The sequence below is a fragment of the Dipodomys ordii genome, unplaced genomic scaffold (genome assembly GCF_000151885.1).
Source record: "Dipodomys ordii isolate 6190 unplaced genomic scaffold, Dord_2.0 Scaffold60, whole genome shotgun sequence".
NCBI lineage: Eukaryota > Metazoa > Chordata > Mammalia > Rodentia > Heteromyidae > Dipodomys > Dipodomys ordii.
In genome coordinates this window covers 1554386-1572208 of record NW_012267276.1, presented here as the reverse complement: position 1 = coordinate 1572208, position 17823 = coordinate 1554386, and the positions used below count along the sequence as shown (strand labels likewise).

At 35.0% G+C, this 17823-nt stretch overlaps 1 protein-coding gene across 3 annotated transcripts in view; it reads left to right on the top strand.

The window, feature by feature from the left end:
- Positions 1-17823, top strand: part of Tbc1d5 (TBC1 domain family, member 5) — a 424595-nt gene that overhangs the window by 315192 nt on the left and 91580 nt on the right. For all 3 annotated transcript variants that reach the window (XM_013022145.1, XM_013022143.1, XM_013022144.1), the window contains exons 13-14: positions 4754-4896; positions 17332-17438. In XM_013022145.1, the coding sequence (XP_012877599.1) occupies positions 4754-4896; positions 17332-17438 (250 nt within the window). The remainder of the gene's footprint in view (positions 1-4753; positions 4897-17331; positions 17439-17823) is intronic.

The following is a 17823-nucleotide window of genomic DNA, read 5'->3' as shown; positions in this document are numbered from 1 at the left end:
ACATGTGTATGAGAGAGGAGAGAGAGAGGGAAGAAATGAAGGGGAGAGGAAGAGAGAAATGGAGAAAAAAGAATGAAGAATGTTCAAAGAGTATAGAAATTCACAGCATATTATGGTCATCTTTATGTCCAGTGCCTTCTGAACTTTTTATGTATGTGGAAAAACATCAATATACAGGGCGTATGTTCCATTCAGACTATTTTTGCAAAGGGCCTATTACATTTCTTCTGACAAACAGCTTCACACACTTGTGGTGAAAAATAAATTACTGTAATTTATTTTGGGGTGATAATTATTAGGAACTTATTTTTGGAATAAGAAACCTTAATAAAAGACTATGTACTGTCCCCTGAAAGGAAGAGAGAACATTCCTTATACTCAACAATACTCACTTAATGGTTCATTTATGTGTGTTTTGGGGTTCATTTAACCCCTAATTTAGGTTTCACATGTGTTCCCAGAAAGCCAAATTCATGATGGATGCAAAGCTATAGATTATAAAGAACGCTCAGAAAGCAAATTTGAATTAAGTCTATGAGACAGGTTAAATATCTCCCATTAATGTATTCTTCAGAGCTCTTAGAAAAGTAAATGTGAAATTGAAACAATGTTATTTATTTTACAGCCCATCCTTTGTAATTTTACTTTGTAAAGAAGTGAAAGATGAAAATAACTGGACCATAATTATAAAACTTCCATATTTGAGATTGTTCTCATAAAATTAATATAAAGGATAATCAGAATAAATTAATTTTAAAAGAATGAATACAAAGAATACCAATGTAAAAAAGAATCTACACTCAGTCAAGAAGATACTCAACCCCAGAGAACATTTTTGGCTAAAATTTTTTTGGGGGGTCCTGATACAGAATTTCAGTCCTGTGTTTATTCCATATTAGGCCTGGGATATTTAAAAATTATAAGCTTTGAAAAGCATAAACAATAGCAAATTAATATCATAGAGCAAAAAATATTGTTCTTTTGTGTCCAAATCTTAACCAGTGCTGTAATTTCATCATCATGCATCACTTGGTATGCCTTTGTAATGTTTGTTAAATTAGTTTGACTGTAGCTTTTCTATATTACTTGTTTTTATAATAATAATGTACTGATATCTCACTAACGAGTCATACAAGGAAAAGGATATGAAGAGCTAGGATTTAACTTAACTTTTTCTCTATAACACATTACAACCATGTTGGATTAAGACTATACTCATTGAAACCTCAAATTGGTCAATTTCTAAATAAATTTGATGGGGGAAAAATATATTTTATCTTGGTGTTTCTATGGGTCATACAAAAAGCAGTAACACTATGAGTTGTTATTCATCCTCTTGGTATAGCAGCTTAATTACACAAGAAACTTAAAATTGAGAATAATCGTATGAGTTACAAAAATAGAAATTCCCCTGTTTTTGAATGTAATACTTCAAGACAGTCATTTTATTTGTGCAAATTTTAATTACTAGATCTAGTAAAATATGAATTATTTTATTATCACAGTGATACAATATGAACATTGAAATCTGCAGGTGTAACATACATCAAGCAAGATTAATAATATCAAGCAATTAAACTGAACCTTTTATTAAGGGAAATAGAAATGTTTAAATGCTACCCCCAAGTGTAACTTAAACTCCACTAAATATTTTAAAATTCATAAATAACATGTTAATTATAGAAGTGGCTTCTTTATATGATCTTATTTCTTAGAGTAAGTTTTCCTTTCTAAGAATACAAAAGCTTACTGAAATAATTTCTAATAGTTACATATTCCTTGAAGGGCTGAGTTTTAATTTGAGTTTTAAGCTCAGTGTAGAAAACAGAATAACACAGGAATTTTTTGTGTTGTAAATATATGTATGAAGTGAATCCAATCGTGATTAAGAAGACTAGTAGTTTCACAGTATTCCATTTGGTCATATGGTTCTTGTGAAAGATTCTCAGAATTTGACCTTAATTTTTCTATGATTGTATATTAAGTAAAAGGAACTACTTTTTACTTTCATGTCATTGCATGTACAGATTGTTAGCAATTATATATAAAAGTCACATACTATTTATCTAGTGACAAATTATATTTTCTTAGGTATTGGGGTTTTCCTCCACATGTTCTGAATTATTTTTGTGTCACCAATTGCAATTGTGTCTGGACTTCAGTTTAGTTCTGCTTTTGCTTCTCAGTAGCCTTACAGGTGGCTTTACAGTACATTTAACGAGACCTTGGTAAACTTCACATAAAGCATTTAGTGGAATATATAAAGCTCTTTATAAAGACTGTCCTAGATTTCCTGCCTTTCTTTCCTACCTTTTCCTCTTCTCTTTCCCTCTTCCTCTTTCCTCCCCTTTCCTCCCCAACACACACACACACACACACACACACACACACACACACACAAATCTGGTTCCTGATCTAGAATTATTTAACAAAGTATTTGGCAAGGTAAAAATTGGAATTAAGCAGTATGAAAATTTAGTAAAGCCTCACACCATAGATTACACATTAAGTATAAAAATACTAAAGTCTTAGTTTTTTGTAGTTTTGATGATGTTAACAAATGAAACAGTGATACTCACTAGACACTATGTTGAAAATAAATTATACAACTAGTGGATGGGGATGGGAGGAAAAAACTGGGAGATAGCGAGGGAAGGAGTGACACTGTTTAAAAAGAAATGTACTCATTACCGGACTTATGTAACTAAAAAAACCTTTGTACATCACCTTTATAATATATAGATCTATATATCTATATAACATATCGATATATTATATATTTATATTATATATTTATATTATATATATTTATATATATTATATATTTAAAATATGTAGATAGTTTGACCCAAAAAACAATAAGAACTATTTTATTCAGTGCAAATTAGAATTTGCATTTAGTCTTCCTGCCAGTGCTTCAGTGAAGACTGCTGCATGCAGGTTTGTTTTGGTTGGGTCACTTTGAAACTAAATTCATACAACCCCCATCAGCAGAAATGTTGCAGGAGAAGTTTGGGCAGTAACTGAACATTTTGACATAGAAATAATAGGTTTATAAATGTTTTTTTTAAAAAATAAGCTACTTTATTTGCTCTTGAAGCATTATCTATAATGAAACTAATACCATTATTGTCCCTATGAAAATAAAAGAAATTTGAGCTATAAGGGAGGCTGGAAAGATAGTATTGTATTCCCATTGTGTATTAACCTTCATTTGTTTTTCATCGACGGAATTTTCTTACAGTGATGTGAGTCAAATGACTGAGTACCCAAGTTCTAAATGTGTAGTCATTGAGGAATGCAAATATCTGTGTCAATTAAAAGTCCTCTGCAATGCTACACAAAATGATTAACTCTTGTGCTTGTTTGTTTTGCCCATCCCCAGTTCTTCTAACACTTACTGCAAGACCAGTTAATACCTTGCAATTAAGGAAAACAACTTTTCGATAGTTTTTTTTTCTTTCTGGAGTAGTAAATATTAACATATGTAGATGCAATCTAATTATTTCTATTGATTAATTTGATAATATGAATAAAACTGTTAAGTATTTGATAACATTATTGCTAATAAACTATGATACATATGTGTGGTTTATCACAGCTATAGCTCCTTTTTGTAAAGAACATAATATTTGATACATATTTTTGCCCTACCTTAGCCCCACTAATACACTTGGTTTCAATTGTACAAAAAAACTAGTATCTCTTAACTAGTTCTAAAATAATTTCTTCTACCCTATATTGTACTAGAAATTTAGAGTTTTTAATTCTAAATTTGCCATGTGTTAGAATCACACAGAATTCTTTCTTCAATTCCTAGATAATAGGCGTGGAAGAAAATTGTAACTGTTGTATAAAAGTAGGAATAAATAGTTTAAAACATACCAAATCTAATTGCTGTTATTTTCCTATAAGTGCTAGATATAAACTTCTTAATATGATTTATTGAAAGTTTAAAATATCACTACTGTGTTCCACAATTACATGTAAGCATTATTTAGTATTATTATCCTGTCCCATGGTCATAGAAATCAGCATAAAAAACACTGCTCAGAACATTGTTTTGCTAATCTGATATAGCTATCTACACTTGACAGAGAAATATGTACAGTAGTTGACGGAGAAATATGTACAGTAGTGCTGACTTTTTCTTGTATTAATTTTTAACTGAAAGTTTTAAATAAAAATAAAGGATGAGAATGAATTTGATTATATTAATTTGCCATTGAATTTTTTTAAATCTAAAATAATAGCAACAAAACAATCAGTACAGATCATGAAAATTTCAAAATTATACTTTTAATTTATAATCTTACATAATGGTACTAGATCAACGACACATCCATTTTCTCTTTTCTTTTTGAGAATTTGTCACTTCTATAAAATATGAAAATTTTAATTCTATTAAACCTGAAATTCTTTTGTCTTTTTGAGCATACAAATGTCTTTTATACACATAAAAATAATGTTTAACAATTGTGACCTAGTATGGAATTCTAAAGTTAATTTAAAAGCTGAAAACATAGATTTTTACTTCATTACATTTTTAATACATGTTTTATTTAAAACTCAAAATGTGTTTATTTAAATAAGTGTTTATTTAAAACTCAAATTTTATTGTAATATATTTTGTGTATATATTTTCTCACTGTGCCCGATTGTTATTTTTTCATATTAACATGAGAAAAATGATCACTCTTTGTGTGATTCTCAAAAGACCTATTTCCTGAATTTTTGTTTTGTTGCTCTGCAGACGGTGGGTGCGGCTGCTGTTTGGCCGAGAATTCCCTCTGCAGGATCTTCTGGTGGTCTGGGATGCCTTGTTTGCAGATGGCCTTAGCCTAAGTTTAGTGGACTACATCTTCATAGCTATGTTACTCTACATCCGAGATGCTTGTGAGTATTAATGACCTTACCTTCATTTGACTAGGTGATCGTGACTTTTCAAAATGTTTTGCTTTTTAAATACACTATATTTTATTACCTGATCTGTATACATTTACCTTTTTATCATAAAAACTATGTAAAAATCAAAGAAAAACATTAAACATCTTTTCTGTTAGTGAACCATATACATACTAGGATATATGATTTTATCCTGAAAGAATTGGAATATTCTTTAGAACCATTTTCCTAAACACTTTACCCCTGCTTTAATCTCCTCATTACACACATTTGTGAAGTGCATATATAAAAGCTAGTATTTCAGATATGTTTAGAGCTCCACCTTCTGACATACAGTGAGTATCCAGAGATACTTATTGGGAGTTTTTTTTTATAGTATCAATACATTGCCAATAAAAAGAAATAAATCTGGAGTCTTTGACTACTTTCCAGTAAAATTTTAACAAAATTTATTTCCAAAGGTATAGTGTCCCATGGTAGAAGTGCTCCATTTCTTCAGGTTCCTCCATGAGTGCGTATCATAGCTAAAAAGCCAGTGCCTGCAAATGCTCTGCAATCCTCAGCACGAAGAAAGCATCAGTGTATGTTTTAAATTTAAAGATACCCTGAGTTTTTTTTTCCTTCTCAAAAAAAATAAACACAGTTCACAGAACAAGATTTGTCAGCCACGGTATAATTAGAAAAGATTATACAAATTGCTTGATTGAATTAGGAAATATAAAACTATTGTATAGTAGGACTTTGTAAAGAAAAACAACATATAATTTGAAGTTATTCTTAATCATGACTGTTAAATCTGCCTTTTGATTTGTTAATGAAATACCAAATGTTCTTTTGATATGTCTGGTAACATTAATATGCCTTAAATTTTTATGTATTTTTAATTCCTTCCAAATTATTTAGAAATTTTATTTTGTTTTTTGCTTTTCTTCTCCTGTGTTTGGGTTTTAACGAAGTGGAAGTTCCTTCTTTTGGAACCAGACCTAATCACATAAGAGCATAGAAAAGATAAGAAGGCATCCTTGGATAATAGAGAGGAATGTTTGGGTAGATGTGATAAATGCTGGATAGTAAATACTAATCTCCCTTTTAAAGTATGTTTGCTAAAATTTTAAGTAATAAGTTTATTTTTTATTTTTTTCCAAGTTAAACAACTATTGAAATATATTCAGATTTTCTGTAATCTTAAACAATTAACAATTTGCTCTTTTCATAACTTTGGCACATCACTCACATATATTTAATTTAATCATCCTGTCTCTTATACTAAGATCTACTCTTAATTTCATAAAACATGGCAAATTTTTGGCAGCTGAAGCCCCTACACATTTTTAATCTTTCTACTGATGATTTTATAAAACATGGGCACATGTGGGAAAGTGCAATAGTAATGAAGCTGTTCATTCATTTCAAAATTTAGCCTAACTTATTTTAATTTTGTTGGTTAGAACTGTAACAGTGGATGATATATTGTAAAGTGAGAGGGAATATTTGTTATGTATTTAAGATTGCCTTTGTCCTAAAGAAGCATGCCAGCCAGTAGGGAAGACTAACATAAACACCTGTAAATGAACACACCTGATGCTGCAATTGAGAGGACAGGTAGCATAAAAATTGAAGGAGAAACACTGAGCTCCCTCTGGGCAATCTGTGAGAGAAGAGAGAAAATAATGTCTATGCATTCCATGCAGAAGGAATAACATAACCAGAGCCCTGGAAGTGAGAGGCTGCTTAATGGGGATGTGTGCATGTGTTTCTACAAGTGATTTTGTAGCAGTAGAGTACAAAGAGAGTGAGTGAGATCATTAGGCTGAAGAAGTGAACAGGAGAAATCAGGATAAACACTTTTAACCTATAAGCAACAGAGTTATTGAAATAGTCAGTGCAGAAGTATTTGAAATTATTCTAGCAGCAGTGTGTAAAGTGAACTTGAAGAAGAAACGGCTAGAGCAAGGAGATCAGACAAGGTTGATATGACAGTAGTCTAGCAGGAAACAGTAGGTTAGACAAATCATCCATGCTTAACTCAGTGTGACTTTTGACTAAACATAAAAGGGAAAATGGAAAATCTAAATCAATCACCTACTTGGAGGCTTGAGTGTCTGAGTCATTGGTTAGGAAATATAAAGATAGCAGGTTTTTAGTAGTATTTTGGCAATGCTGAGTCTAAAATACATATGTGAAATCATAACCCAAAGACTTAGAAAATAAAGCTCAAGATCAGTGTCAGTGTTATAGACTGAATTTTGCAAGTAATCAGCATGTATTTGTTAGCTAAAAGGTGCCACATTATCCTATTTTGTTTGCAACAGTCTTGATTTACATCTTTTACTCCAATGTAGTAATTATTTTATTTTCTATTATCAAAGGTATTCCTGTTAATATCAAAGAATTATATAGACAACATACTTTATGAATACATTAAAAGGAGAATTGGGCAAAGGGGAAACTCTACATTTAACATCAGCATTTAAGAGTCATAAATGAGCAGTAGCTTGGACTGTAACCTCAAAGAACTGTATAGTCTGTGCCCTGGAGGAAGAATAGGTACAATAGTATATGGCTATAAAATGCCACTCAAACTTGTTACTGTGGAGTGATAGTTATTAGATACCTTTGCTGGAATGGACTCAGTGAAGTGATAGTGAAGAAGCAAACAGAAGTGAACAGTGATTGGACAATTAAGCAGTATAATAGCTTTTTTTCTTTATCTTTCTGTTGTGTTTTTTAACATGCATTTTCAGCTAAAAAGGTGGCCTAGAAAACAACATAATGGCTTGTATATAGTAGTCTTCTAAGAAAGACAAAATAATAGGAAAGAAGAGATGTAGTTTTTTGAGGGCTATTCAGGGGCAAAGAGAGTTGAAGCTCTGTCTTTAGAGTAAGTCCTAGGGCACATTGGAGGCAGGAGGCACTGATGGAAAGGCTCTAAGCTCATTTAAATTCTACTGCAATAGTAAGTACTAGTTTTTCCTCTTGATCCCATGGCTGAAGTCTATGAAGAGAAATTGTCTTGTTTGTTGAAGTTTCAACTTGGTTATTTTCTGTCTTTCATAGACATTTCACCCTCCGTATCTCCAGTGAGATACAGGATTTTATTCTTGGTCTTCCTTCTGTCTGCCAGCATCTAGAATAGGGCCCAGTGCATAATAAATCTTCAAAAAAATGAATGAAATAATTGAGGAAACAAGGCCCAGAGCTGATAGAAGAGAATGAGAAGGGTGTGAAAGATTATAGAGCAGGAATAAAACCTGATGCTGATCTAGGAAGGAAGCACTGGTCACTAGACCACTTCATAGGTAGAAAAATCAGAAAATAAAGGAATTCTGTGTTTGTAAAAGGAAAAAGAAAAGTTACCAGCTGTGAATGAGGCAAAACAGGTGTGGAGGAGTGACTGGGAGACATGATAAACACCGTGACAAGAACTCATGTAGCTAACTAAGATTCTGCAGAGATAAGTAATGGGTAGTAGCAGTGTTCTCAAGTTTGTGGTTCCCCCAGCTGTGCTCAGAAGTCCGGGCAAGATTAAAAGAAGGTAGTTGGTGGTTTTAACCTAGCTGTACCCTTAAATGGATTAGAACTAAAGAGAGAAAAGACAATAGGTGTTGTTAAGTACATTTTAAGACAGTAGTCTAGGATGGGTCAAGAGGAAAACAAGATCAAGAAACTGGGGAGAGATCAAAATATCAATGGATTGGCTGTAGGGCAGAAGAGAGATGAAAACATAAAACATTGTGGTCTCACAACAGGCCACAAAAAGTTCCAGATGTGGACAGCATGCTTGATATATGTGAAGGGATATAGTCACTTAGAAGATGAAGGGATTGTAAGAATGAATTTTGTTTCTCTGTTGTTCATTCACCAGGACTCAAGGTAGGAAAGAAGATATAGAAACAATTTTAAAGAGCTAGACACAGACACCAAACAAGTGCAGAAGAGTGGCTAAGAAAACATCTTTTATTCCATCAATATTATTCAGATAGCCATTCAGCCACTGTTTGGAATTCTGTTTGCCAGCCATTGAGGAACATAGATGACAGTGATGAAGAGGCCTAATTAATGCACTACATGAACTTTAAGGGATGAGATGTGTTATGAGGAAATGGGGGAAGCAATGGTTTGGAAGGGGAAGCAAAAGTAGTGGAGTTGAGGAGGCAATGATGTTGATCCTCATCTAGAGATTGAGAGTGAGAAAAAGAGGACACAGGGAGAGTTCACAGGAGGGCAGGATTGATGAAATGAATTTACACTGTAGGCCATAGTCAAGAACCAGGAGGAAGATGGGCAATTTACTAGACTCAGCATTCTAAATAGTGGCAAGTTTTCATTCCACACTGGGAAATTCTGAACCATGATGTGCTTTGAGGCATCCAGAGTAATAGTATTCAGCTATGCTCAGTAGTTTTAGGTTCATTCATCAAAAATTCTTAACCACGTCCCACTATTCAAGGCTCTGGGTATTGTTTGTGTAATTGTGTGCTTGGTAGCTCAGAAAATGTTTCACTGAACAAGAGTGAAGGAGCCTTCCTTTAACACAGTACTGTACTGAAGGGGATCAATCCAACTGGAGCAGTCAAAGTTCATAAGATGCTTATCTCCAATTAACCACCAGAAAGCCAAAACAGAGGTATGGCTCTAGTGGTAGAATGCCAGTCTTGAGCAAAAAAAGCTCAGGACAGTGCCCAAACCCTAAGTTCAAGCCCCAGTATGGACCCACACACATACACAGTATGACATAAATGACAAGTGTGAACTGTTTGGTGGTGGGAATCAAGGGAAGGGAGAAGGTGAAAGGAGAGGATTAAGGGAGGGGTAAGCAACATATATTTTTAATTTTTTTTGTAATTCACAGCATGCCACTTTCAATTTGAAATTATTCTCTTTCCTAAAAATGAATTTAGAAGTTCCACATTCTTTACAGAATCTTCTAGAGAAACAGGATTTGCCAGACATTGTAAGTGTTCCAGATGAGTGTGACAGTTGTACTGATTTATGGTGCTTTGAGAGCGCCCAGGCACCAGAGAAGAACAAAATAAAAGCAAGGGAAGGTCTTCTCTCCCTGGAGAGTATGACCATCTATACTTAGCTTTCTCTGGAGACTGAAGAGAGCCAAAGTTTTGGTTTTATTCATTATTTAATCTCTGTTCTCCCCAGCATCACCCCCATTGTTTGAAATCTCATGCTGTCTATTGCCATTTCCTTTCTTTCTTTTTTCTTTTTTTTTTTTCCTGGTGATTGTGGGGCTTGAACTCAGGGCCTGGGTACTTTCCCTGAGCTTTTTCACTCAAGGATAGCACACTACCATTGGGAGTCACAGTGCTACTTCTGTTTTTCTAGTGGTTAATTGGACATAACAGCCTCATAGACTTTCCTACCCAGGCTGGCTTACAACTGTGATCTTCAGACCTCAGCCTCCTGAGTAGCTAGGTGTGAGCCATCAACACCCAGCTATATTGTATACTAGCAAAGTCATAATAATCGAAGCCTTTAACTAGTTGAAGCATTGCTGTTGTTGATTGTTTTTTTCTGAGCAAGGAGCATTTTTTTAAATGTTTGGCATAACAAGCACCTTGCAAGGCATTTACACATTGGCATTGCTTTCAGTGTGGTATAACAAATTTCAAGAGCATCTCATAGTTTTCTTTGCTTATTATTCTAATATTATATTTAATCCATGATTATTTGTTCTAGATGCCTAATTCTTATGCAAATATAAGCATTTACATTTGTTCCTGAATATTTACAATACCCGGCCTTCTGGTCTGAGGAATTTTTTTAGTGTCTATTTGAGGCTTTTCTATCATGGTTGGTGTTTAGAAAACATGTTCATGACCTGACTTGACTTGTGTCATAGATCCACTTGCGGTGTTCTCTTCTAAGCATGCAGAAAAGGTGAAGAACAAGGCTTCCAGTTCCACAGTCCTAGATTTGGCCCTTCACAAGCCCTGTGGCTTGGCTTTATTTCTTATCCTAGCAGGGAGTTGTGATCAATAGCACTTACTTACAGGGGATTAGGAAAAGTCCAGGATGTTTACAAAATATGTGGCAAATTGCCATATATTCGTTCCTTTAAGAATCATTTCTCCATATGAAATTAAATTACTTAGAAAAAAAGTTTTTATACGATTACAACCATAGGTATAGTTAACTGTGAGTTAAATAGAAGTTACCCATTTATACTGCTTTAAACTTCCTCAAAAAAAAAACACAATCTCTGCTTATCTTTATTGATTTCACTCTTCTACTGGGAAAACTATAAACCTACTCCCTCAGACCTTTTCAAGAATAGTTGTGGGCATTTAAAGGTAGACAGAGGTGTCTGCCCTGCTTGATGTGGAGATATCACTACTCATCAAAGAGAAATTAGGCAAGAAAACAGAATCTGTTACCTAGCAGTTGTACAACCTTTGTATAGCCTTATAAATGGAATAAACACTATTGTCTTTTCAACCAAGATTGAACAGCAGAGAGACAGACTTTTCAAAACTAGTCTGTTTAAGAATAGCAAGGGGAAGGTAGGTACCAGTGGCTCATACCTATATTCCTAGCTACTAGGGAGGCTGAGTTTGGGAGGATCGTGGTTTGAGGCCAGCAACGTCACAAAGAAAGTGTGTGAGACCCTTTTTCAACCTACAGCTGGCTACAGTCATGTGCATCTGTCCTCCAAGCCATGTAGAAGGCTAAGATTGGGAAGATTGTGATGTCAGCCCATCCCAGGTTAAAAAATAGTCTGCAAGACACCATCTTTACAGAAGGGAAGCTAGGTGGAATATCTTGTGCCTATGATCCCAGCAACTGAAGAAAGTTAAAGTAAATAGATAATGTCTCAGGTGTGCACCTAGCCAGAAAATGAGACCCTTTATAAAAAATAACCAGTGAGAAACAGGTTTAGTAGCCTGGTTCAAGTGAGAGAAGCCAACTTAGGAAGCACAAGGCCCAGTAACACACCTCCCCTACCCTCTACCCCCACACACACAAAAATAGCAAGGAATTGAAGCCTTGAATAGGTAAGCTACAGTAAACCATAGGCCTGTAATATGCCACTAGGACAAGAGGAAGTTTTTAAAGGCAAAAAAGAGAAGTCTACATAGCTGTTTTAGAACAAAACCTGTTTACTACAAGGACTGGTTAGTGGTGATGACCTTTCTTCTTTGTTGGTACTGCTGTTGCTCAGAGAGCAAAGTGGTTTGACTGGAAGTTTCTGGCTGGGGAATTCTTTTATGCCAGTTCCTGTTATAGGCATATATGCCCAAGTCCCTGCCTTCCTTGCCTCCCTGCTCCATTTTGTTAGAGTTTGACATAAGTGACTCCATTTTAGTACAGACAACTTTCACAGTCTCTGTTTTACAAATGAGAAAGAGAAAGTGTCAGTGAAAGTAAGCAGCTTGCCTACATTCACACATAAGTATGTGACGAGGCCAACATTCTTATCTAAAGCTTGTAATTCCAAATCCATTATGATTTCCTAGGTGCCGCTCACTTTTGCTTTTACCTTCCTAGAACCAGCTCTAAAGTGTAACTTCAGTATTTTGTTTGTAGAGCATAAGTACACCTCTAGCAACTGTAAATAAATACCAAAACCTCAGTTATTTTTTCCTTTTCTCCCCGCCCCCCCCCCCGGCATGTCACACTATCTGCTATCCTAGAATTAGCACTAGAGAAGAACCTTCCAGGTTATCCAACAAAATCCACTATAAAAAAGACCAAACATAAATGCTTAGATCTGTCAGATACCTATTACCTTATTTAAAACGAACTAGCTTTTATAATCTTCCTATCTACTCTAAATTGGGCATAGATGCTCAAAGAAGGATTTAATACTTAACTTATGTAAATGAAAATTAAAGATCTCTATGAGAAGAGTAAGGGGAAGCATGGAAATGGTGGGACCAAGGTTAAACTAATTCAGCAGTGATATTCAGTAGACACTATGTTGAAAATGAACTATCCAGTTTGTACAGGGAGGGGGGCGAGAGGGTAAAAACTGGGAGAAAATGAGGGAAGACGTGACACTGTTGAAAAAGAAATGTACTCATTACCTGACTTATATAACTGTAACCCCCCTGTACATCACCTTTACATTAAATTTTTTTAAAAAACAAGATTCTCTGAAAATGCTTAACTTGCTATTAAATCACTGTTGATGGTACCTACCAGAGCCCTTAGATGTCTGGCATTTAGTAGATGTTCAAGACATGTGTATCTCATGCTCTGATTAAGTAGATGAATGGGTTTTATTTAAAGTTAGCTCCTTCATTTGTCTTGTAAGAATATTAATATATTATTTGGCTTCTTTTATATATTTATAGTTTTTTGATAGTTTCAGAAGTTTTGTGAAGTTACAATAAAATAGTATTGTTGTTCTGGTGCCTTCAAGTAATACCAGGCTGTTTTATGAAGTTGTTATACCCATGTTCCAAGCTAAATCTACTGCATAAGAGTATTAATACAAATAGACTTTACAGATGATATTTACATCCATTATTTCTTTTTAATGTCATTTTGTTTTAAAGACAGTATCTTTTCAAAGCTTTGTGTTACATAGAGAACAGATCCTAAAACTAGACTTCTGATTTTCAAATCCTACCACAACAAAAAATCTCTTGGTGATTTCAGCTAGTGACATATTAAGGTCAAGTATTACTTTTTTAAAACTAACAGTGATAATAATTCTATCTTTATCAGATTGTCATAGAAAATCAACATGATGAGGTAAAGTTGTTAGCTGGGACCTTCTCCAGAAATCTTTAGTAATTCATTCTCATTATAATGGAATAATATAGCTGCTTGAAGCTGTACATCTGATCTTTTGCACTTTCATTGTTTTTCAGATCAAGCACTTTGTTCATCGCTATGTCTACTCTTAGAATAAGGCCTGCCATGAAGTAGGTACTCAATAATTACTAAATTGAGTGAAGCAGGCTTTTTTTAAGATTAGAAGGTTGTTTTCAAAAAACACAAAAAACTAAATTTAAGTTCATAGGAGTTATCCATGCATGTCTGGAACATCTGTAAGTCAGTCATGAATTATATCATTCTAGGCAACTTTATCAAAGGTTCCAAATGTGTCCTAGACTCAAACCTACATCTTTAAATACTGAGGCCAGAACCCTTTCCACAAAACTCTACTAGTTCTTTAAAAAATATATATTGGAATTCTTTCTTGGCTAGTTACTAGTATATACTAATCGTCATATCATTTGGCAAAGTACTTTTTGAGGTATAAGATCAATTGATTTTCCTCAGATCTGAAGAGGAAGAGGCCAAAATATGTGGAGGAGGTTGGTTTAAATGAAAATTACATAGGTGTTTCTATTGCAGGATTTCTCAGAGCATTGAACATTCTAAAGTGCATACAAATCTCCAAGAGGAGCTGTAGTGTTGTCAACACCATCCAAATTACCCAGGGAAGTGGTTCACTTTTATGCAAGCTATCCAAGAAATCACCAAAGTTTTATCGAATAACTTGGCAAAGTACTCTTTGGCATACCTTGGAGTCCTTAGTTTGAACTATTAAAATAATATGAAGACAAGATAATTTCCAAAATATACCCCACCCTTACTCCTACTCTGCTTGCCTGACTCCATTGGAGAAGCTCATTAATCACTGAGAATGAAGTAAATATCTACCACTCTCCTTGGGGACCAAGCAGGCCAGAGGCCTTCTGTTCCTGTAGGATGCCATCATGTCTCTTCAGAATCTGGGTACCTTATCTACATATCCTTACATACACCAGAGCCAGGGTGGACTCCATCTCTGGTCCCATCCCTGAAACTCTTCTTTCTCTTGAGAAAGTAAAATCAACAATTGTCGGGGCAAAGATTCCTTTTGACTACTGTTGAAGTTGGATGAAAGGTTTCTTCAAAATAGATTTTCAGGATGCCCGGACCCACAATCACCACAGAATGTGAGGGCAAAAATGATCTTGGTAGCCGGTTCCTGGTGGATCACACTTATAATCCTAGCTACTCAGAAGGCTGAAATCTGAAGATTGAGATTCAGAGCCAGCCAGGGCAGTAAAGTCCATGAGACTCTTATCTCGCTGTGGCTCAAGTAGAACATTAGCCTTGAGCAACAACAACAAAAAAAAAATTCAGGGACAATGCCTAGGCGAGAGACAGAGAGAGAGAGAGAGAGAGACAGAAAGAAAGAAAGAAAGAAAGAAAGAAAGAAAGGAAAGAAAGAAAGAAAGGGAAGGAGGAAGGGAGGGAGGGAAAGAAAAAGAAAGGAAGGAAGAAAGGAAAGAAAGAGAAAGAAAGAAAGGGAAGGAGGGAGGGAGGGAAAGAAAAAGAAAGAAAGGAAGAAAGAAAAGAAAGAAAGGAAAAGGAAGGTAAAAGAAGGGAATATCTTGATGACCCTCTGATACATACCATGTTGTTTAGGTAAGTGAAGTGGCTGTGGAAGACAATGACTTACTGCCAGTCTCTTGGTCAGAGGTTGAGTGCAATGCATCTGCTTTACTCACTAATCACCATTTGCATTCAATGTGACAATTATGCCATTTGAGGTGAAAAGTCAACATGCAGTGTGGGCTTGGACTCCATCTTTGGGAGACAGTGAAGGAGGAGGGGTACTTATATCCCGTGCCCTGCTGCTAAGAGGACTTCACAGTAGAAACATGAATTTGCCTGTTCAGGTTCCAGAGGTGTGTATAGGTCCTTCTCTCTGGCTGCTACCTCTACATCACAGTGTACTCTTGTATGGGTCACTCCCCCTCTCTGGGCCTGTTTCCTTATCTTCAAAAAGAATGTTGGGTTTGGGGTGTTTCCTTCAGCTTACCAGCATCATAGCTTAAGCACACATTGCACTGTAGAGTATCTATTGTTTCTCCCTTGTTATTCCAGAGCTGATCAGAAACTTTGGCTCGCTGCTGCTGCCTGTGCAGAGTCTAAGCCTGGGGTTCATGCCTTGTGTAGTCCAGGGGTTTTGTCTCGTATTCTCAAGGCCCCCTGGGGTCCCAGATGGGGATTCTGAATATGAAAACATTTTAATTACTGTATCCTAGTTTTATGAATCTCTTAGAAAAAGGACAAAAGGTAGCTGAATATGAATATGGAAACATGAACCAATAAAAGTCTGAACAGATATAGAAAAAGTAGGATAAGAGAGTGTTTTACAAATGAAAGCATATGAATGATTACAAGTTGTCAGATCAGCAACGGAAAATGAAGGTGATACAGTAGTCCCTTACATCGATTATAATTATTCATTTTGCCCAGTCCTGTCTCCTTTCCCCGTAGTGCTCATAGAAAGGGACAGGTGGGGAGCTACCAAAATGGCCTTTCCTACAACAGGAAAAAATTATAAGAATTGGTGGTATTTCTTCTTATTGTTGTTGTTGTGAGATTGGGACTTCAAAGCAGTAGCTGATGCTTTCGTTCATTGTCTAGCAGTCTATCAACTGAGCCACATCTCCATCCCCAAATCACTGGTAATTCTTATTACAAATAGTTGCTTTTTTGTGTGTGTGTTAAATCACGGCTGTTTTACTATGGAACTTTCTCAAGTCATTGATCAATAAAATAGATTCAGTCATACATACAGAAGTTGTAGCTGTAAAGTTCCTATACAATCGGTGCTGTGGAAGGAGGCAGTCATCGTGGCTTACAAAACAAGCCTGGAAATAAAGACATTTATACTGCCTGGCCTGAAAAGATGTTTAATAAATTTACCTATAATTAGGTTGATTTGAAAAAAATTAAATGACAGAATATGGAACATAGATTTTTATCTCTGAAGATTTTGACCTTTTTTCTCTAAGAAAAAAAATTATGTTTCTGTCTATTCTTTCTCTAAATTTCTTATTGTAGAAAAACAAATAATTGTAGGAAATTATATTTCATTTTAATTTTGAATTATGTACTATTCATATACTTAAAAGAGTAAATGGGAAGTGGTGCTGTAGCTCAAGTGATAGAGCACTAACCTTGAGCTGAAGAGCTGAAGGACAGCGCTCAGGCCCAGAGTTCAAGCCCCACAATGGACAAAAAAAAAAAAAAGTAAATGTAACGTGTAAATTTTGAAACTTACTAATCAAGGTAAATATTATTTTATGAGAATTTTTCACTGGCTCTTTCCCATTCATAGGTTTTTATTATTACTTTCTAAGACATAAAACTGAAGACAACCATATAAATGGTGGTAATATGCATGCATCTAAAAATTTATTTATATTGCAAGCATACACACATAACTGTATCTGAAGTTCTTCTTCTGACATTCCCTCAGGAAAGTGCTATTAGATTGTAGTTAACAATGCAATATGCTACTTCCAAGGCCATTTGGTAAAAATCCTTCTCCTCACTTATGTTTATGAAATCAGTGAATTATTGGTTTTCTTTGCTGCTGTCATATCTTTTACATTCCCAATGAAAAATACCTTAAACAGTGTGTTATATCTGAATTATTTTCCCCTTTTATTTTAGTGATTTCTAGTAACTACCAGACCTGCCTGGGCCTTCTAATGCATTACCCACTCATCGGGGATGTACACTCACTGATTCTTAAAGCTCTATTCCTTAGAGATCCAAAGGTAAGCTTTTTCAGTGGAATATGTGGATTTTTTTAAAGAAACATCTCTGTATGCATTGTAAGAATTTCTAATGTAGAATTTGCCTAATGACAGATAAGTTGCCTAATGGTAGAATTTTGTCAAACTTTGTAGGCCAAAACCCACCATACTTCATTGGCCAGCAACTTAGCAAGCCAAGAAGTATTAATTGTTATGAGAAAATAAAACACACATCTTGTTGTTGCTCAACAAGGTGTTTTGTCTGCCTGCCTTCAACATGACTTAAGGAAATAGTTGAACAACTACCTCTTCTTTTGGATAAACTTCATTATCACTGATTCTTCTCACAGGAGATGACTTAGTCAAATGGAGCTCCTGGGCCCTGTGAAAATCAAGAAAGTAGGTC